Raw genomic sequence first — 22,699 nt, forward strand, 5'->3', positions numbered from 1 at the left:
TCCTGCTCCTCGTCTTCCTCATTGTTACTTCAGGTTAACACTTCTTACGCCCTTAAGCCTGATGAACTTCAAGTCAAACCCATGATTGGCATGAGAGTGTGAGGAAACCACCCTACTGGATCTGATCTCAGGCTTATAGTACATATGCTACATATCAGCGTAAGTAGAGAGGAGGTCCGTCCCCGGCCGCCACACTCAGTGTTGTATGGAGTAATGATTCAGGTACCGTTGCCGGGCGTTGGCAGCCCACTGTGAGATTTTGGAAACCTTGAATAGCTTCAGACGTGCACGTTGGAACAAACTTAGCTGTCAGTCCAGTGACTTCCTGCGCTGCTCAGCCCCATTTGGTACTGGTAGGACGGATCCCGGATGGAGATGGTGCCTTGCGTGGAATAGGTTGAGAGATCTCTGTGAGGCCGGAGCGGTGACCCGGGCTTCTTGTGGTACAGAGGGGGGTGGCCCGATCTGTCTCTGGATCCCGGAGCAGCTGGAGAGCACGATGAGGAGGACGACGAGGACGGGACGACGGACAGACCTCGCTGGACCGCAGCTGAGCTGTAAACCCCCATGTCGGCCTGCGGTCGCGACACCATGGACGACGTGGGGTGCGGCGCCACGGGGGCGGCCGTGGCGGAGTTGGTGAAGTGAGCGGTGAAGGGCTGGTACGGGACGCCCTCCACGCTGTAGCGGGGGTACGGCTGCATCGTGGCCCACATGTTGCAGTTCATCGAAGGAGAGCTGGTGAGGTCGTCTGCGTCCGCCGCCCCGGATCCAGACTCTGTTTCCATACTGCCGTACATACAAGCCTCTCTGGACGTGATCGCCTCGGTGCAGTACGGATGAGACAGCAAGGGTGACTCGTAGGAGGAAGGTGGACGGAAGTAGTGCTCCTCTGAGACCGCAGGCGACGTCTCCAGATACGGCCGCTTACATCCGAGCTCCAAGTGCCGGGCGTTATCTGGGAAGTGATACAGGTCACTGCAAAAGAGCACTTCCTGTCGTATTTGGTACGATCTGACTGCCGAACAGTAAACGGGAACATACCTCTGTGTTTGAAGCAGTGGTACAGAAGGTTGGTGTCTCTGCTCGGAGGGAAGTGGTTGGAGATGGGATCCTGGGAGTCCACGCTGGACAGAGGAACCCCCGTCTCATACTGATAGGAGGACAGGACCGGAGGGTGCCCCGTAAGAACGCCTGCTCCGAGTTTCCCCGCGAGGTGACCGTGTGAAGAAATGAGCCGCTGCCGCACCATGTTCTTTGAAATGACTGGATATTCTTTCCTGCACGAGCAGCAGCAACAGGACAGAGTCAGTTTCCATGCACACACTTCCCCGAACACAGTCTGTCAAAGAGGCGACGCGGGTTTTATGTCCAGACACAAAGAAACCTTCTGAAGATCTAATCTATATACAATACGTCAGGTTTACGAGTCTTTCAGTGTGCTAAATGGTTCTACGAGATCGGTTTTACTTTCCTGGGTCCTTCTCATGTAAACATACCCCTGTAGTCTCGAAACGCGCAGATCTCCTTCCTCACTGCCTCGAAATCCTTTGGCAAATGGATTGTTTTCTATCTTCAGCTGGGTGATCTGGGAAAATTACGTTTGATTAAAGATCTGTTTGGAATAAAAATAGGTGAAGAACCGCTGCCTGATGCTGTAGTTACATTCAATCAATCTATCACTAAAAACAGCCTTTAAACACTTGGTTAAACAGCATTTACCTCAACACAGGCTACTCAGAAACACTAAGTGAGTATAATCCTACTTTTTCTATATCTGTAGTGTGACTGTTGATGCAGCTGATGTACCTTGTGGTTTTGATAGGAGGTTACGGAGATGAAGGCCGTCTCATGAAAGACATGCGTGCAGTAGGCTGTGTTCTTGGACCCGAAGGCGTTGTTTTCGTCTGCTTTGACGATGTGGAGTCGCGGCTGGTACTTGTGCATCGAGTTCAAGATGATCTGGTAACGGGAAGAGCAGGCGACAAGTTTCATTTCAACCTCATCAAGCACAGCTACAGTGAAATGGTACATGGGCAATGAATAAATGATCTCAACTATTCCATGTTTTTCACCAGAAGGCAGCTGCACTTTTAAAGAGTAAATGTACAGAAAAATACTCAAGACAATAAGAAAATCTGCTGTAGCGAGTGCATGATGTGCCCTGGCACTCCTCCTGATAGAGTTCCTGCATGTCCATAGTATCCAGCCAGTGTTTCCATCTAACAGCAGGGCTGTGTTTCTAACTGGCCCCTTGTTCATTAGGTCCGAGAGTTATAGAATGTCGCAGCTGGACACGTTTCTCTTATTCTGGCATCCTTACATACCTGCTCAGTTTAAAATGAATCAAACATTCTTTTAGTTTGTGTACAAGTGCTTAAATGGAGCAGCCCCAGCTTGTCTGTTGGACCTGTTGCAACCAGACTGGATATAAAAGAGTTCGTGGCTTCAGGTCTGTAAAATGTTTCCGATGCAGAAGTGTCTTCAGCTGCAATACCAGCAAGCGCCACTAGAGGTCGGCTCCAAAAAGCCTCCGGCTCCATAGACTCCCATTCAACTTCTCTCATCAAATCCAAAGTGAATAAAATGTGTCCATCAGTTATCTCGGTGTTGTTAGCTAAAGTCACTCCTTCTTCTTAGTTTTCTGGAGGTCCATCTGAAAATAATCCCTCATTCATTAGAAAAGAAGATTCAAGAAGACCTGTTTTTGGGGGCGTGTCTGTTTGATTGACAGGCCTGTGGTGCAGTCAAGTTACAGCTATCGGTGGGCGGGACGTAGCATCGTCAGGTTTCCAATCAGATCGGTCAGATCCATCTCTGGCTCCTCCCCCAGCTCGTCCAAATATGGTCACTTCCTGCTCCGAACCGCTCCGAACTAACAAGACGGTGACGGACAGAATCTGAACTGGAGGATTCATAATGTTCACAAACCAACGATGACATCACTGATGGATGATGACATCACTGATGGTTGCTGCTTGGCTGCAACCCTTCACCCATCATCGCTCCATCAGGTCTTTGGCCCAGCAGTTCTCAGTGGTTCCTTCAGACCCAGATTGGACCATCAGGCCACCGTGTCTGCCGTCTCCAGCCTCCCCCTCCAGATCAGCTCGTCAACTTCACTACAGATTTCGCAAACTAGGCTGAAAACGTACATGTTCTCACAGTAATTTCCTCATCAGTTTGAATTCTACGTATCATCTTACTTCTTTTACTACTATCAGCAGCTTTTTTTATGACTATAAATCATGTGCAGTGTTTTTCACTTGGTATTGTTTCATTCCTTAACTGTCCTGTTGACCTGTTTGAATTCTGTCGCTTGTGTTTTGCAGTACTTTGCTCATCTCTTCATGTTTATAAATGTGTTATATAAAATATGACTTAACTTAATAAACCAGGATTTAAAGCAGCTCATGTCGGATCAGAAACAGAACTCCCAGGAGGTAAATAGATGCACCGTGTAAAAATCATGGCACGTGCTCGTGGACCACATCTGCAGTTTAAAGCTGCATTTATAACTGCACTTTCTTCAGGGACTCTGCAGAGGGAACGAGGTGTCACTCAATGGAAAACACAGCTGCTGCTAGTAAAATTCATAATGGCCACGAGTTAAGCTCACCCATAACCTATGCTTAAGCTTAAGATAATGAGCAAGCAGTGACAATAGGCAGCGTTATTGTCGATGCTTTCTAATTGGCCCACTGAAACACCCATAATTACTGTATCGCTTGCAGCTGTGTCTTTAATGCCGTGGGTGGTCCGTCCAGTGTGCGACACTGTCTCTTCCCAACGGATCTCAAGTGTGTCCCAGTTTCGTACACAGAACAGTGTGTACTGTATACTATGGGCTGTCTCTGCCGTCACTGTATGACAAATGAATGCACTTCTTTATTTGTACTGACAGGAAGTGATGCGTGACTGGCGCCAACAGACGTCCACGAACCGGTTTCACCTGCGTCCAATGGTTCTGCAGCTGAGAGCAGCTCCTTCATTTCCTCACTGTGTGAAAGTAGCATCCATTAACAGCTCACTCTAAAACCAAGCATTAGTATTCAGTATTCAGTATTAACTGGTAGGTGAGGCCCAGGTGGAATCAATAACACCAGCGGTGACTCAGTGTGCATAACAGCAGGGCTTTGAAACACCTCAATGGAGGGAAGACCTCATTAATTGTATTAATTACACCTGTTCTTTTCCCCATTTGACATCGCAAACGTTTGCAATGAAAATGTCCGTAGTGCTAGTGCATAATAATTAATCATATGATAATATCAAACCTATGGGACTTTTACATATAAATAAATATTCGCTATATTCAAGCCAAATGAATTCACACAATGCTGAGTGAGCCTGTTGCCACCACATAAATCTGTATCTCACTTTAAATGTGGTGTCTGGTGAGACAGACGGAGCATACTGGGCATGCTCTGTAGGCAAAGAACGCGCAGCAGAGACTTTGGCTAACCTCCAGTTTAGCCCTAAGCTAACGTGAACGGGACAAAATGATTCAATCGAGCGGTTTCATCTAAACTTTCCAAATGTTATCAGACCGAGTGGATCCTACTGTGATGCCGAATCCAGTGATTTTGTGGCAGTTTGTGACGTTCAAAGCAATTTATGAACCGTTTTACTGTAACGTTCTAACGTTACAGTAAAACGGTTCATAAATATGTAATTCATAAATTACACTATGGTGGAGTTAATAGCAGAAGCAACCATCAATCTGTAGTGATGTCATCGTTGGTTTGGAGCAGGAAGTGACCATATTTGGACGAGCTGGGGGAGGAGCCAGCGGTGGATTTGACCGATCTGATTGGAAACCTGACGATACTACGTCCCGCCCACCGATAGCTGTAACCTGACTGCACCACAGGCCTGTCAATCAAACAGACACGCCCCCAAAAACAGGTCTTCTTGAATCTTCTTTTCTAATGAATGAGGGATTATTTTCAGATGGACCTCCAGAAAACTAATAAGAAGGAGTGACTTTAGCTAACAACACCGAGAGAACTGATGGACACATTTTATTCACTTTGGATTTGATGAGAGAAGTTGAATGGGAGTCTATGGAGCCGGAGGCTTTTTGGAGCCGACCTCTAGTGGCACTCGCTGGTATTGCAGCTGAAGACACTTCTGCATCGGAACCATTTTACAGACCTGAAGATACGAGCTCTTTTAGAAACAGTCTGTGGTGTGGTTTGTAATTTAGCTACTGTCACTGACACAAGGGGGCGACAAAAGTTCCGCACTACAGGCTTAAGTAAAAAAAAAAAAAAAAATGTCTTTGTAACATTTCATTTCTTGTTCCCAGATTTGTGCTGTACATTAATTTCTGCTGTAAATTTTAAACGATGAAAATTAGAGTACATTTCAGGCTGTGTAATATTCACGTCTCCCAGTGTCCAGGAATAACAGTCCTGAAATGTATGAAATCAATAAACATGTAAGCCTCACGTCAGACTCATCTGTCATAACACTGTTAGCGAACATGTAGCGTCATGCCTGTTACAGTTCTGCACATTTCCTGCTGAATTCCACGTTGAAACTGAACGTTTCGAGCACACAGGTGTTCGAATCAATTAAACCCGGGAACACTTGTTCTGGAGCGTTCGTCTCCATCACACCGGACGTGTCATCAGAGAGCTGTGTATCCGTGTAGCAGGGCGGCGTGTGCTGAGCGTGCCCGGTGTTTAGGTTGTTGGGTGGCTGCAGGTTGGATCGGTGCCCAGCGAAGCATCAGCATCAGCAGCGCAGGGTCATCACTAGTCCAGCTCTGTCAGGGCCGATCAGCGTCAAGCTCTGCACCTCGGCTCCCCTCCTCATTTGCCAGACACTCTCCTGAGGAGCCTTCTCCTCCGGGGGGCTCCCGAAGAGAGGCAAAGGTTGGGGAGGGCACGGGGAGCCGGGCGCAGGTTGAGCCCCTCGCTCACATGCTCCTGTTGCCGAGCAGGCTGGAGACAGAGATAAGCTATTGGCTGGTTCACCGGAGGCTCTCTGTTGACCTTTGTCTGCTCGGCTGTCTGGCTGCTGTCTGAGGGTGATACTGGAGACTCCTGGGTGACTGTCTGAATGTAGTGATCAGGGAAGCCTTCCTCTGATCACCGAGGAGCTAAAGACAGCATCTGCTTTCATCTCCACAGATATAAAACCACGCAGACGTCGTGGTTACTAGCTTTGACTGATACGTGCTTGCGACGAGTCCTGACAGCAGAGTCCTGGGGGATTATTTTTTTATTTGCAAAACTCCTCCGGATACGAACGTCAGTCTCGGACAAATCTGTAAAACCGCAGATTACAACCGATGACAACGTTTTAAAAATCGTTCTCCTTACATGGCGACCAGCTTTATGTCAGTGAAAGATGGTAGTTACGGTAGAAACATGGCAGCGTTCAGGTTGGGTAGTTCAAACGCTGACTGTGGTTGCTTGTCAGTTGAAACTCTATTTTGTCCTTCTACATGTTGGCAGACGTCATGGTGTCCAGTGTGGACATCATCCCCTGGTGTACCGGGCTAGATGGTGATAGTGCGTGAAGGCTCAGTGGTAGGACAGCAGTAATGATGGCTGCTCTTTGCAATGAAACCACTGCTACCATCTGTTTGCTATCAGAATAAAAGCAGGTAGCCCGTACTGGTGATGCTGAGCAGGTCCGCTGTCAGGCAGGATGTCGGTGGGTGTGGGATTACGTGCAGTATGGAGGAGAGTGACTGAATGATAGCGTGGACTATGCACACAACACATTTTAAACATGGAGACGCCGTCACCCTTTAAATCCTCTAATCAGGTCACAGACTTGCATTTGAAGTTACGTCATCTCATGAATTCCCACACTGGGAACATGTCTGTGTTTGTTTGTGATGAACACACAGGACCTAAAAAAGAGTAACTTTTACACATAATTAGCAGAGAATGAGACGCTGCACACCTCCTGGTCCGGGCGTCATCGGGGTCCGGCTAGCCTCTACCTCGCTCTGTCCTCATTACTCGCCCTTATCACTGGCCAGGCACTCAACTCAATCTGACAGCAGGCCCCGCCACTGATCTGAGAGGTTATGAACCTAATGAGCCCGCCCATTGATGGGATGGCTTCAGACAAGCTATCCCAGAGTCCCCCTGGGGAGCGCTGCCACAGTCACACTCTTCACCTCCCTCCTCTTCCTTCCCCTCCGTTCTCTCCCTCGTCTTCACTCCTTCACCATCTTGCAGCCTCCTATCGGGATCCCGCCTGAGAAAGACAGCCTCATCATCTGCTCATAATGCTCGCAGATCTATCGGCCAGATACTCCACATCGGATGAATGTTTCACACACGGTTACTTCTCGCTGCAATGTTTGTGACGTTGGCTGAGATTTCTGTCACAACAGAGATCTCTCAAGTGTGTAGATTTCAGCAGGATATCAGGGTGTTAGATGTTAAACTGCAGCCTGATACAAACCTGATGATGTGCTTCAGCTCTCTGGTATTCAGTAGGCTGCTGTGTGAACTCTTATAATATATCATTAACACGTAGAATTCACATTAAACTTTCAACTAATTTCATCTTGGATAGGACTTTAGTCTGTTTCTTGACTGTGAACAGTTGTTGTTTTTTTTAAACCGTTGGACTTCATGTTGATAACGTTTAGGAAAATGTTACTTTATTGTTTCTACCACAGTGATTTCCTTTCGTTCATGAATCCTATGGTGGATAAAAGTCACCACATGTATTGCAGAGAACTTGTGGATGCAGCAACTCGTTCCAGTTCATCATTTCAGACGGTTCAACGTTTGATTTGCAAATTCGTGGGAGCACTGTTTTATAGATGAATCCATCGGAACCAGAAGCACGATGATGCCGTTAGTAGAACCCTTTCTTTAAAGATCTAATGTTGCCTGCAGGTTACTCACATGTCCGAAAGGGTCCAGGTGATTGTTTGTCAGCTTCAGCTTCTGAAACGACACCAGCTGTCTCATCCAGTGAGCTCCTGTGGCCGGCGAATCAGGGTGCACGTAGAGTCTGCCTGGCATCGCTGGCTCCGCCTTCCCAGCCACCATCCTGAAAACAGACGGAGGGAGACGTGAGGAAGCAAACTGAGACGGGAAAAAAGATTCAAAATTGAGCGATGTATGTTCTTAGTGTTTCAGAGAATATGCCGGCCTCCTTCACCATAATGCAGCCACTGCTTTCAACCCTCACAGTCTAAAATCCCTCAGACTGAGACGCGCTGCTCTCTGCTAAAACATCACTGCAAATTAGGTGACTCTCAGGTGTCGCTGAGGAACACCAGAACCCAGCGACTGCAGGCCGAGCCACCAGATCAGAAACAAATGGCTGCAAAGTGACTGGTGTGCTGGAGATTTTACATTCTTGTTGCAGCCTCGGTGGGAAGGCAGCGCCAGCTCTCATGTCGCACTGATGGATGGAGGACTGCGATGTCGTCGCCTGCAGATACAGGGTCAGCTGGGGATCACAGGCTTTTTTCTTTTCCCTTCGTGCATTTTGTCGGTGCCCTGCAGGAAGGAGCTGCTGCCGACGATGATCTGATGTAACAGTTAACTATCACATCAGCCTCATATTCTGCTCTTTTACAATCTCTGAAACAAGTCAAATAAACAGTCGATGAGAAAATACTTGGGAAGATTAGTTTTACTGTGATTTTGTGTGACAGGTGTGATTTTTTTGCTTCTTTTGGGATTAAATGTGGATTTCGGAGGACTTTAGTAAATGCTGTGCATCTTTGGTGAAAAGAGGGTATGATTGTTATCTGAGGAGGATATTATTTATGCAGTACAGGCATGACTGAAGCAGCATGTACACATAATGACGCTCCATCCCTCTCATGGAGTCGAAGGGAGCCAAAAACCTGTGAGGCGGTTTGAACCTGTTTACAGGCTGTGGCTGAAAACACCTGTTCAGGAACTGAAGAGCAAAAATGGGAAAGTTGTGTCCTTATGTCACACAGAATGAACTGAAATCATGAAAATCGTTAAACAAGACTTTGACACGGTCCCTGTACAGACGGCTGCCATGTTACATTTCTACCTTACTGTATGTAATAAAGCAGAATAGTGCATGCTCGACTAATCTGCATTTAACGAAAGCACCAACACACCGACATGCAGTGAAGCTGCTGGTAATCCAGCCGTGTTCATGGGATGTGTTCAGAGTCGGTGCCGATCAGAGGAGACGTACCGGAGTCCTCCAACCTGAACTAATACACAGCTTGTTGGTCCCTCCATCTGATGCGGCCCACAGGAGTGCAGCGGTGCTTCCAGTCGGAGACACGACGGTAAGACGACCCGGTTCAGGGAAGGATCGTTTGGAGCAGAGCTCTGGCTTTCTTATTGGTCTCCCATCTTAACATCCAGTTTAGGGTTGCAACAGCGTGATTTTTCACCATATGATAACTTTTTTAGAAGATATCATGGTATTTAATTGTTATTATTATTATTATTATTATCATCACCAGTTAAATAGTTTGAAGTGCCGTTAGAAGCTCTAAATGATTATTTAAAATCTCGGAAGGGATGTTTGAGGAGTTTCCTCCTTTGGAGAAACTCTGCGTCCACATTTTCATGCTAGCTGGGAATCCGTCCTCGAGGACAACCTCATGTTTATTTTTAAGATGTCCAAAGTTATCCCACGTTGTTTTTAATCCTTTTTTCAGGGTGCGCATGGTGACATTATCAGTTTCGTTTTCTCACCCACTGCTGAGTCTGACAGGTAGCCGAGCAGGAAAGTAGTCGCAATGTGCAGGTGAGCGTCTCCGTTCGTAGCATTTTATTTTTTGATACCAGTAATAAGCACTTGTGCACAGTATGATAACCATGTATTTTAATACCACTGTGTACCGTGATACTGGGATACTGCTGCAACCCTGGTCCAGAGTTTAAAGCATGTTGTAGAGTTTGCGATATTGATGTTTTTGTCTGGCAATAAAGGCTGAGAAGCACCACCAGGTTCACACAGGGGTCAGATCCAAACCCTCCATGAGTCCACGATCACCACACAGCTTTTCATTTGAATCCATTCTGGAGCTGAAGCTGAAGAAGAATTGGATTCAGAAATTTCTGAGGATATTTGTCAGTCAGATTGTACGTAGATCGCGTCGGTCTAAAGCGAGATCGACCAAATTTAGTCTAAATGTCCGACCGACCTGTGATTGTCGTAGAACAGCAGCAGCTCTTAGCAGACGTTGGACAATCTACAGAGTATTTAAATTCTTTTCTGACACGACAGGAGAACATTCACAAAACATACGAACGTCACAGCTCTGGTTACGCTCCTGGCTCGGAGAGTCAGAGATTTTCTCCAACTTTGTTTATGAATTAAACATCTGATGATGCAGAAGATGACCAGAGGACAAAAATCATGATGCTGGATCAGGCTGAGCCCACAAAGTTGTGGGTCAGATATACAGAACATTTATTTCATTCATTTTATGTTTGTACCTTTGTTGTCCTTCCATGTCATTTTTCATTGTTTTCATAACTTTAAATAAAAACTGCAGGTTCTCTTCATTTCCCCTGATTCTGTTGCGTCGCTTTCTTTAAAAGCATTTTTATCACACAGCTCATGTATGTTCACCTTTGTTCTCGTAACTAAACAATAATTGTGTTTTTTGTGTGTACACTAATGAATCCGAACAGCAGCACGAGTACAGGTCTGTCTAAAGATTAATCACGTTAGCTAACATTAGCCACCACAGGGAGGCTGCAGCTCAGACGGTAGAGAGGGTTGAACACTAATCAGAAGGTTGCTGGTTCAATCCCAGCTCCTCCTGTCCACATGCCTAAGTGTCCTTGAGCAAGACACTGAATCCTGAAAGTGCTCCCGATGGTGAACCGTCGGTGTGTTGTAAGTCGCTTTGGATGAAAGCATCAGCTAAATGAAAAATGAAATGTAACATACTACTGATCATTCTAATACTGAAACAGTCAAATCTGAGTTTATTGTATGTTATTGCTGACAAATTCAACTTATCATAAAAATAATTCATATTTTTTAACTCTTTCAATGTCGGTGACTTTTGTAGCTTTTCTTTCACAACTGTCCGTTTATTTTCTGAGTTAAACTACAGTTTGTGTTCAGAAATATTCTTTGGCGGCGGAATATTTCGGTGTTTGTTCACGTTGTGTTGATGCATCATTCAACTCCTGCATTACTGTGCAGCATTGTTGCCGTATTAGCATTTTCCCCAGCATGCCTTAGTTATTTCTTCATAATTTTTGACAATAAATATGATGGGTAGAAATGATATTTACTTTTGCCAAAACATTAGAAAATTTCAATGAAGTAATAGTGATATATAAAATAGGGTTATGATTGAAAACCATACAGCTGATTTGAACCTGCTGCTCTCGTGTCCCTGCGAACTCACCACTTGTTGTCACAGAACTTGTAGCGGTGGTCGTCAGCTGGAACGACGTCGATCAGCAGGATGTATTTGGTTTTGGGGTTCATCCCGGTCACCTTCACCTTGTAGCTGGGGAACATCCGCCTGTCGAAGAGGGTCGAGGAAAACCGTCAGTGTTCTCGTTTACTCTTGAACAATCGGAAATATTCCCCGAAGAACCGACCTCAGATCAGTTCATCTTTGAGAGTCGTCTGTCAATCTTATTCTGAACCAGTGATTAGGAAGAAGGATGTCCTCTAAACTTGTATCACTTCATGATAAGAAAACATCTTAAGGCTGTTTAATAACTCCTTGCATGTGCAGGACGAGTGTGTCGTCACAGTGAAGAGGATCAGCTGGTTCAATGTCAACGCCTGCAGCTCTGCGATGTTCTTCATGGTGCCATGAAGGTCACGGGACTGAGATGTGAGCTGGGTGAGAAGCTGCCGTCTCCAAAACCTGAAATAAACCTCAGTCAAACATGAAGTGGAGGAAACCTCCGTCTGCCCAGATAACCGTCGGACAAACCTCTTCTTATCGCTGAGATCTCACGTGTCCCGGCCTGGTAATGATTTGTCTCCTTTGCAGGCATTTATTCGGGAGGGCACTGAAATCTTCTCATACTCGTGAGACGCCATAAAAAGTATGGGAACACTCTCCATCTTTCATCTTTTAAATGCCTCGGCACTAAAAGACCGAATATGCTAATATAGCAGTCGAGGCTATAAAACAGATGAAGGGAGCTACCTTTCCTGACCTCTTCTGGGAAACCCAAAACATTTTCATCCCATCTGCGTCGAAGCAAATTTCGCAAAGGGCTCGGCGCCCCCTTATAAAGCCCTAAGTGGTTTTTAATGGCAACCCGGGTCGGACAACAGTTTAGACAGCCGGCTCGTCGTTGCTTAAGAGGCTACGGTCAAAAAGGCCTGCAGTGTATCTGCGGCTGCTGCCGTGGCAACGCATTCAAACACCGGATGACGCGTGACAGCCGCGCATGCTTTTCAGGGGGGACGGCGAAGCATCGAAACCACGATCTTCATGCTCGCTGGTCAGATTGGTGCGAATGCCCTTCTTCAAAGGCTCACAGTGCCGATCATGTTACTGTAAATACTCCGTCACGTAAGGCAGCGGGAGTGGAGGGGGATTGAGGGCAGGTAATTTAAATCTCTCTCCCAGGCTTCAAATCCAATCAGGAGGAGAGATCAGTCCCGCTATCATCCTCACTGAAAGACGGCTTAATCTTCGAGGAACATTCAAAACAGACCTGTGCTCATCTCTGGCTCCACTCACACCACAGAGCAGCAGATGGAGGCCTGTGTCAACATGTGGTCCTCCCATTTCTATGAGATGGTCATAACCACCTAATGGAGGACTCTGCTGCTGTCCTTCAGCTGTGGAAATGACTCTGCCCCGCCGGAGGGCTAAAACTCACACAGTCCAACACAAACCATCAACATCAACATAACTTATTCGACACTTTTCAAAATCAGAGTTCAAAAATGCTAAAACTGCATCAAATTGTACAAACAGGGTACAGATTGGTCTTTTTTTAAGGCTCAATCACAGATGGCCTCCTTTCACACCTCTGCACGTCTGTCCACGTGGACTCAGTGGCACCGTCGCCGATTCCACCGGCAGAAACATGGGAGGCCCGACCCGTCAACAGCCCAACAGAACCGCACGGCATCCACGATGTACAGAGCGACCCGACCCGGCACCACAATGAACACGATGACGAAAGTAAACACAAGTACGGTATTAATCACTAGAGTTAATCAGTTTGTCTTCACAAGAAATTAATAAAATAATTTGAACCAGAGTCAAGAGTTCTACCAGGAAAGCTTCATGTGGTAACTTTCAGAAGTACTTATTGGCAGACATATTAAAATATTAAACATTGAAATATTTTCATATTAAAATATGATTTTGGTTCCAAGATTAAAGGAGTACACTTCAAAATTTTACACAATTTATTTCCAACTAATTTATATTTCTCCAAAAGTTTACACTTTGAAAACACATGTCATTTTTTCAGCGATGAACCAGAACCTTTAAGACATTTATTTTATCATTCAGTTACTTTTTTGAATAAAATAAAACATATTTTGTAAAACTGATCATAATATACAAAAATACAAAATAACAGATTTTTACCCACAATTCCAACAGGTGAAGCTTTTTTACGTGAGTTTAAAAAGCATATCTGGGGTTTAAACATTTTTGAATACATTCCGACTTTAGTTTTACTACACAGATAAAGTAATAAAACCGTAACACTGTACGGTGAATGTTTTCATCATGATTTTATAATTATGGAGTTTATTTATCTCAATTAAGATTAACATTAAGATTATATTATAGACTATTTATCTAGACTATTTTGTCTGAAGGACACTGAGGCCTTCGATATCCGCCTACCTGACTGCACTATACTATATTGTATCCTTATTTGAACCAATACATCACGATTGGCTCCGCCCAACAAGTGGCCCCGCCCACGTAGCGGAACCCCACGTCAAAATCTGAGTTCATTTGTTGTAAACTGTGTTTCATCAAATTTCTTCCATTTTTTTTTTTTTAATGTGTCAAGTAATTAAAAGATTACGTCTGATCTGGTCATAATATTCCATCACAGGAGAACTGCAAACAGCATCATTATCAGTTCATTGTTCTGTGTATAAAATGTCAGAGAGGATGGAATAAAATACATATTAACATATTCATGAGTCGCAGCAGGTGCAGATCTTCATTGGAGACGCAAATATTTAAACGAAAACTTTGAAAGCTGAAGAGGAGTTCAATGTGAACAGCAGTTTAAAAAAGAAGGTACAAATATTGAGTTTATATATTATTTATTTATTTTTAGTCATCTTATTGGAGAAGCTGGTTTCAGGGAATTTACATTTGCTTAAAAATGACTTCATAACTCAATTGTTGAAAATTAATTTTCAGTGAATCGAATCATTAAGAACTACTGATCACTCTAAAGTGCTGGTTGGTTTGGGGACTGAACATTAACAGGCGTTTGAGATTTGAATAAAAAAAAATCACTCCAGTAAAAATAGTGAGAGACTTATAACATGAACTGAACTTCTTGTTCTTTGGAAAATTAGAAGCTCAATCAATGAGTGAGAGGAATGAGATGATTATAGATGATGAAGTTAAATCCATACATGAATACCTTTACTGTCTCTGTGTATCTGCAATCCTGCTGCACATACATGAGATGAAACATGGTCTGACTTAGTGTTCCACACATGACGCATGTATTAAAACACATGCAGCTCAGGACCTGTGCTTGTCCGGGAGGCACACACACACACACACACACACACACACACACACACACACACACACACACACACACACACACACACACACACACACACACACACACACACACACACACACACACACACACACACACACACACACACACACACACACGGTGGTGTGACTAAGTGGGAGAGTTTAAGAGGAGCATGAGAAATGGAAGTGGCCGAGTGTGTGTATGATATCAGTGTCAGGGTGTGTGTGTGTGTGTGTGTGTGTGTGTGTGTGTGTGTGTGTGTGTGTGTGTGTGTGTGTGTGTGTGTGTGTGTGTGTGTGTGTGTGTGTGTGTGTGTGTGTGTGTTTCTGTGCCCAGCCAGCTGTTTCTCTTAACAATCCCACATGTTTAGGCCCTGCAGTGATCCATTCCCTCTCTGGGAATCTCCAGTACCACGGCAAGATCAAAAGAAGTGCTGAGGGTGGGGTGGGGTGTGGGGGGGGGGGAGTGTGTGTGTGTGTGTGTGGGGGGGGGATGATGAAGCGCTAGTAGACCTAGTAGACTCGGGCCCAGTGTGGGCGCCGGGTTCCTCTTATCAACCCGCCGCTGCTCTCTTGACGGGCTGTGTACAAAGAGGGAGAGTGAGGGAAGAGCTGCTTTGAAGAGGGAGGATTACCACGCTCACCATAACAAGTCGTCCAGGCTCGGCTAGGTGCTGCCGAACCGGACCGGACCGGACCGGTTTCATCTTAGAGTGTTGGGGACGTGTGGGCCCCCCGGGTGTCCTGCATCTGTCCTTCTTCCTCTGCCACCTCTACACTCACCAACCTCACATGTTCAAACTTCTTTCAGCCAGATATAAATGTGTGTATATTTAGTGAAAGTCCACTACAGCAAAACGTGAGATAGCCACACTTTGGGCTGTGTAGGCGTGAAAGTTACACATTTTGAAAGCGTGAAACTTAGGCGCACGTAAATGTCATGTGACCAGGATCCCGCAACAGAGGTTTTGAGACCAAGTACGAAGGACATTTTCGGCCGGTATTAGGAGGAAGGACGGCCAGCTTGGTGGCATCGGTCACAGACTGCAGGATGAGGAAGTTCGAATCCAGGAGGGGACAACATTTTTCTTGAGTTGTTTATTGTTTCCTAACCCCGACCATGTGCTTATTTTCTAACCCCAACCGCGATGTGTTTTAGCTAAAACTTTCATTTTCCTGTAACTCACACGTCAGTAGTTTCATTTTTGGCCACTACGGGAAAATGTGTAACTTTCACGCCCAGACAGCACAAAGCGTAGCTATCTCACGTTTCGCTGTAGTGGACCGATGTGTCTATTTCATGCTTTGCCGTGATACTGGGTTGATATATATATATATATATATATATATATAGCGTCATGGCACCTCTTTTCTCTTTTTCTTTTTCGACACTTTCAGTAAATTGAAAAATTTGGTCCAATCATCTGCAATGGTATTATTAGCTTTATTAATCTGTTTTGACAAAACATAAAATTTAACTGTGCACTTGTACTCCACAAATACTCCTTTTTTAAAACTGCCAAATCTTGATTTTGCTTGGTCTGGAAGATTTCAGCTCTGTTCTAATAGTTTTATTATGTGAAAGAAAGATCACCTCATTTATCATCACGGATTTGTTGGTGCTCATCGGTTCCAGTCTGTTAGAAGCCTGTTTGATAGGACTTTTAATGTTGTGTTTTTTTAAATAATCTTTCTATCTGAATACTTTTGCAGTTGTCAGAAAACACGTTCTAAATTTTCTGCAAAATGTTTCAGATGATAGCATTTTGACATTTTGACATGAGAAGTCCGTTTCAGCCTTCACGCTCGCAGGCTTCCTGCTCGCATCACGGCTCTACTTTGTATTCGCTCATGACCTTTGACCTTTCAGTTCCATACAGAGCAGCATGGACACTCACCATCTTCTATCACACATGTGCCTCTCCCCCTGCATCACCTCCCTCCCTCTTTATTTTCTGTTTCCTCTCTGCTTCGAGGTCTGATTTTACAGCCATGGTGTGTTCTCACATTGATCTGCTCTACAGAGGAATTCAACATGTTATCTGCAGGTGTGATTCACAGCCACGTGTCTGGGAGATCAATTTAAAGCCAAGATCAGGAGGAGGATAGAAACAAATTCTAGTTCACTTTTATTTTAGCTTTCCAGTTTATTTGTAATTGCAGTGGAGTTTTCACTCTTAAATCCTCATCAGCTGTTCTTGTAATGCAGTGACTATAAATGATTGAAATTACACAATCTTAAAAAGAAAAAATCTGCTCTGTCATTAATCTCCAGAGAGTCTGGGGAACCTCGGTAGCCCAGTGGTGGAAGCGCATCCAGCTGCATATTATGCCTCTCTCCCTCCCCATGTCTCCTGTCTCTTTACACAGAGTCTCAGATGAAGCCAAAACATGAGCTTTAAAGAAGAAGCCTGACCCAGTTTTGTTAAAGGATCACAAAATGATCTTACTTTTCAATCTGACTTCAGAAGTGTTATTCCAATCCCATGTCTCAATAATGGAGCTGGTGATGTGATCTGGATTGAAGTGAACACTGGTCAGACATACAGAGTTAAGTCCAGGGTGGAAGCAGCTCTCTCTGCTGTCTACACATATATATATATCTCTCTCTCTCTCTCTCTATATATATATATATATATATACATATAGATATATAAACTGCCTATGTTTTGTGTTATGCAGAAAAAAAGGGTTAAAACACAGTGAGACAATAAAATAGGGCGCATAATGAACCTACAGTGTATCTATGACATCCTGAAAAAAAGAATTAAAGATCCGTTGTTGTATGAATTCAGATTTCCATTTATTTTATGAGATGGAGGGGAAATATAAACACTGTAAAAATGTCCAAATGCTCATTTCATCATTTTCACTCGCAGAAAAAATGCTTGTGTTTGGAAAAAATTTAAAAAACAAAATATAAACTGATACGTCTGTGGCTCGCACCTGTTTCAGCTCCTGTTATTAATGTGCTGATATGATGTGTGAACATGGCATAACTTAAAATCTGACATATCTTAATGTTTTTGTATTCATCTCTCACTTAGCTGCCTTTGAAAAATAAAGTTGAGAGACTTCTAGCATTAATAAGGACAAAGTAAATCCACATAGCACACATGCTCTGAATGCACAACAACAGAACAGCTCTTTTTTTTGGTATTGTTGTTGCTCGGTTGTATAGAAATCATCACACTGCTGCAGTTCGTTAGAAAACATTTCAACACTGATCCCACCCTGCGGCAACGCTTCTGGATGTATTGATTTAATCTTGTAAGAATAGAGTCGTTCAAAGCTGCAGACGATCCTGTCATCATCGTCCGGAGTGGAAATGGATTTTATCATCAGCTGCTAAAGAAGGAATTAGAATTTTGAGAAGAGAGATGTTCTACTCTGTCACGTTACCTGATTAATAATGTAATCCAAACACAGCAAATCAGTGACTTGCTTTGATTTATTTAATACCAGTAGCTGGTTTCCATTGTTAAAAAGTTCAGTTTAAACTGGTGCATTTTGAGTTGGGACGGCTCCTTTTATAAGAGATAAACTGTTAAAGTAAATATGTGAAAAAGAAAAAGAAAAGACTGTACGTTGTATTCAGTGCTGATTAGCAAATGTTAGCACGCTAAGATAGGATGGAAAACATTGGCATGAATATAAAGCATTAACGTGTGAGCTAAACAGGCCTTCTGCTCCGAGGCTGCAGACTCTCCGTCCTGTTTTAAGTCAAACTGAAGACTATGGCTCGTGTTTGTTTCCCATATATTTGACTTCTTATCAGGCAGAACTGAAGCTTGTTTATTGTCATATTGCATTTCATAGCTTGGTTTCAAAGATCTCTGGGTTATATTCCTCATGTTTGTCTGCACGGGTTTGAAACTTATCAAATTAAATGATCTGCCTCTGATTAGACGAATCTGTCACTGTGGTGCTGGTGATGTCAATCAAGCAGATACTGTGTTTCAGAAATCACACATCTGGGCCGGCTTCTCAGTATTTGATGCATTTCCTCGTCTCATCTCAGATAAAACATAATGGTGTTTGACCGGTCGACTACAACATGCTCTTTTCTACAATAACCACATATCGTCTGGCCTGATGACACAGCGAGCAGCTCTACATGCACTATTCATAACATGCTTGAATAATTCAGTCGGGTGTTGATTTCATTTTCAAAGCTGTTGCTCCTGAAGGATGGAAGCACTTTTCCAGTGGTCTACAGCATGTCTGCTGCAGGCTGACTGCAGGTAAAACCCGGGCAGGTTCCCCTGCACAGCTGCACAGCCCTTCAAAGGGCTTTAAGGATTCAGAGCCCACTTTATCAGCTGGACAAGGGAAAACCCATCTCCGCTGCTTATGCGGCATTAAGGAAAAAATGTGGTGACCTTTTACATTTTTTACAGGAAAAAAAACATGAGGAATGAGAGGCGGAGGTTGATTTGAGAGTGTACTCATTCTCTGGTTAATGTCCAAAGGCCTCACTATCTAATCCTCAGGTCGCATTAAATCCAACAAGCCGAGCAGTCATTTGTGTTTTCAATTATGTCGTCACTGCGGCAGGAACTTTCTGTCTCTTCCTGAAACACCAACTTAGAACCGCTATATGTTTCTATTAGCTGCCTAAACAGATGCTCGCACAAAGGCATGATACTCATTATGTGTCATGAATCCATCACTTCAATATCACTTTTTCTGCAATTTTCCACAAACCGGGCATTTTTTGTGCCGGAGAATGCGAGGAGCTTTTAATATATTACGTGACTAAAAACATACGCAACATTTTCCAAGTTTCTGTTGACATCTTGGTGAGAACCCAGCGAAACTGTTTTCTTTCAGGAGAGACTTATTTAAGCCACTACATCGCCGGTTATGATTCATAAACTCTCGTATTAATGCTGTAATGCAGCACAGACCTGCTGATTCATCACCAACTGTTGGAGAAGGTCACAGTAACAATTTCTTGTTCTGTACTTCTTCTTCAACTCCATTTCATGTCATTCATTGTACTTTTCACTCCACTACATTAATCTGGCTATAATTACTATTAACATGTGAAAGTTTTTCACACAAAACATTATGTCAAATTACAAAATGACAGGTTATTAAAAAAATAAACTACTCACCCAAACCAGTCTCACGGCAAAGCGTGAAATAGTCCACTACAGCAAAAAATGAAGTAGCCTTGCTTTGGGCTGTCTAGGCGTGAAAGTTACACATTTTGAAAGCGTGAAAGTGTCATATTTTCGGTTTTCTAACCCCAACCACGTGTTTTAGCTATACGTTTCATTTTCCTCTAAATCACGTGGCTCTACACATGCAGTAGGTTTTATTTTCGCCAACTACAGGAAAATGTGTAACTTTCCCACCAAGACAGCACACAGCGTGGCTATTTCACGTTTTCCTGTAGTGGACTGGCGTGTCTATTTCACGCTTTGCCGTGATACCGGGTTGAGTCTACAACACTTAAAAGACTTCAACTGAGCTCTACTTTGACCCGCAGCAACATTAACACGCTCCTTACATTTTAATACATTAAAAGTAAAAAAAAAAAAAAAAAAGCTATAATACAGGATCCTTAATGATAAAAAAATTAATTCAATTTCTCTTAACTTGCAAAACATGAATTATTGGTGGTGCATTGGAGACAATGTTTAAATTAATAATAAGAGCACTGATCCATTTTGAACCTGAAAATAACGGATGATTTTCCCAGCTTCAGGTCCGGGCCGCTCTGTGATTGGTGGAAGGAGTGTTTGTAGCGTTACTGACCTCCCTGCTTTAGTGATGATCATCTCAGTGCCGGCCTCATGGAACTTCTTCCACAGCTCCCTCTCATGAAGAACCACTTTAATGTTCTCGATGTTCTGAAAGCACCAAAAGCACCGTTATTCTCAACACAATTCAAACCATCAAATACAAAGGAAGGTTAAAATATTTGCACACGAACACATTATGTGTTAGATTATGAAATCCACCCCAGTTTTTATTAACAAAGCATTCAAAAAAAATTGTGATATACAATTCATGAAAAGCTGTTTGTACTGACTGCACTTTAAACTTTGGGCCTAGATTTTTAATTCAAACATCATCCCATTTAATAAGGTGTTTGCTGTGTAAAAGCCCTGCGTGATTGAACAGTGTACAAACTGCAGCCGCGGCCGGCCTGCTGTACCTGCTCAGGCTCACTGGAGCTGGGGGCGCTGGGAGCCGTGGACAGGTCCGGTCGTGACTGGTCTGGAAGCAGATCCGTTTCCCCGCCGCTCTGGACCCGGCTCATGCGTTCATCCGTCACAGCTGAAACCTTCTCCTGCAGCATCTCTGCAGGATTAGAAACATACTCAGCTGTCAGGCTCCTCAGTGTGGATCAGTGAAAGCAGAGCGAGGCGGCCGCCGTGCCGCCAAGCTGGCATGTGACACTTTTCAGATATAAGGTTGACTCTGGAGTCGACAGTCAGACCGTTCCCAGACCGAATATACCTGCTGCCATCAGGAGACTGCTGTATGTGTGTCTTTTCCAGTGACTGTGAGGTGCTGCTGGTGTCAGACTGCTATGAACTGAGACTGCAGTCAAACCTTCATCTAATTTCATTTTACCAGCAATCTCTGCATTTTTTTTTTCTTCATTTTTTTTATTTATTGATGTTATTTAATAATCTTTTCAGATCTATTTCCTCTCTGGATCTGCAGATTTAACTCGGAACTACTTTGTATGTAATATCTCCCAAAATATAGTTATCTTAAACTCAAATTAAAGCTCCGCTAAATTGACTGTTGTCTTATTACATTTCCCTCCTGACTGATTCTGCTGCCTCTTTTAAAAATTTTTATTTTTTTTATTTTGATACATGCGTGCAGCAAACAGTCACATCACAGCCTCTGTTTAATGTAAATGTAAGTGCTGCAAAGATAAAATGTTGGTGTTGCAGCCATAATCTCATACATTTTCAAAAGGCTATGAAATGTAAAAAGAAATCTCTAATATTTGATATTTAGTTGCAGTATGTTAAAAACCTTGAATTGCATAACCAACCAGAAGAATACAAAAATGTCTGAATGTCAAAAGTAGACATAAAAAGCTGGTAAATAATTTATTTCTGGGATCAGCAGTTCGCTCCTCTACGAAGAACCGCGACATTTGTTTGGATTGGACTCGGGTCCACGGACGCACCAGTTGCTGTTGTTGGTCACTTAAGTTGGAAAATAACTCGCTAACTTGAGCCGAGTCATATTGAGTGGTTTGTTATTGGATGTAGAAAAACTGACTGAAGAGGAAAAATACAGTGAAAATGTTCAGATGGTGTGACTGAGGAACAAGCTTCAAATACTGCTGTTTCCTGATACATCAGTCAAGTACTCAGAGATTCAAACAATATAAAATCATCATTCAGATTTCAGCAATTTTACACATAAACACAATACAAATTTACTATTTAGGCTTAAACTGTTTAATGGTGAGATAAAATGATTTCATTAAATATTCAGTTATTCTTCATTAGTTTGGCCCATATCAGGCCAAAAGGTCAAACACTCTTTCACCCCTTGATTTTTCCCATCATGCAATGGGGCAAACATTTTTCTATCTATTGAAGGTCACGTAATCCTCCAATGATCGTCTCGTGTGAACCTCGGCCCATTTCAGACTTAGAAGTCTTCAGCTCCATGACAGTCAGTCAGCAAGTCAAAAGCTCCGGTTTTATTTCAGATTTGTGGACGAGACTCAAAGCCTCAGCAGCAAATCACGCTGACATACAGAGCGGTGACTGGAGCTGCAGTGAAAACGCAGCCGAGAGGGCAGAGAGTGCATGAAACATGGTAAACCGGAGCAGCAAATCTTTACTCAGATATGAAACATGGGGAAGCATTAGAGCTGTTAACAGGAGAGGACCAAAGCCAATGAAAAAATTCAGTTAAATACGGTGATTATACATGAATATATATTTATTATGTTGACAACTATATGTCTCTCTGTCTGTCCCACCTACAGAATCACTGCAGATTGTCTCTCACACTACTTCATAA

General features: G+C 43.6%; 1 protein-coding gene across 1 annotated transcript; it reads right to left on the reverse strand.

Moving 5' to 3' along the window:
- Nucleotides 1-302: 302 nt before the first annotated feature.
- On the reverse strand, nt 303-20,996 carry tbx4 (T-box transcription factor 4). Its single transcript, XM_069722749.1, has 8 exons — nt 20,853-20,996; nt 20,450-20,544; nt 11,360-11,479; nt 7,887-8,034; nt 1,810-1,962; nt 1,500-1,588; nt 1,045-1,280; nt 303-958 (listed from the first exon to the last, which is right to left on the reverse strand). Exons 1-8 carry the CDS (start codon nt 20,994-20,996, stop codon nt 303-305), a joined length of 1,641 nt encoding a protein of 546 aa, XP_069578850.1.
- Between the last annotated feature and the right edge of the window lie 1,703 nt (nt 20,997-22,699).

Source organism: Brachyistius frenatus, unplaced genomic scaffold (genome assembly GCF_029030835.1).
Source record: "Brachyistius frenatus isolate BFR_SWC_R1_liver_20210118 unplaced genomic scaffold, ASM2903083v1 Contig_303, whole genome shotgun sequence".
Taxonomy (NCBI): Eukaryota; Metazoa; Chordata; class Actinopteri; family Embiotocidae; genus Brachyistius; species Brachyistius frenatus.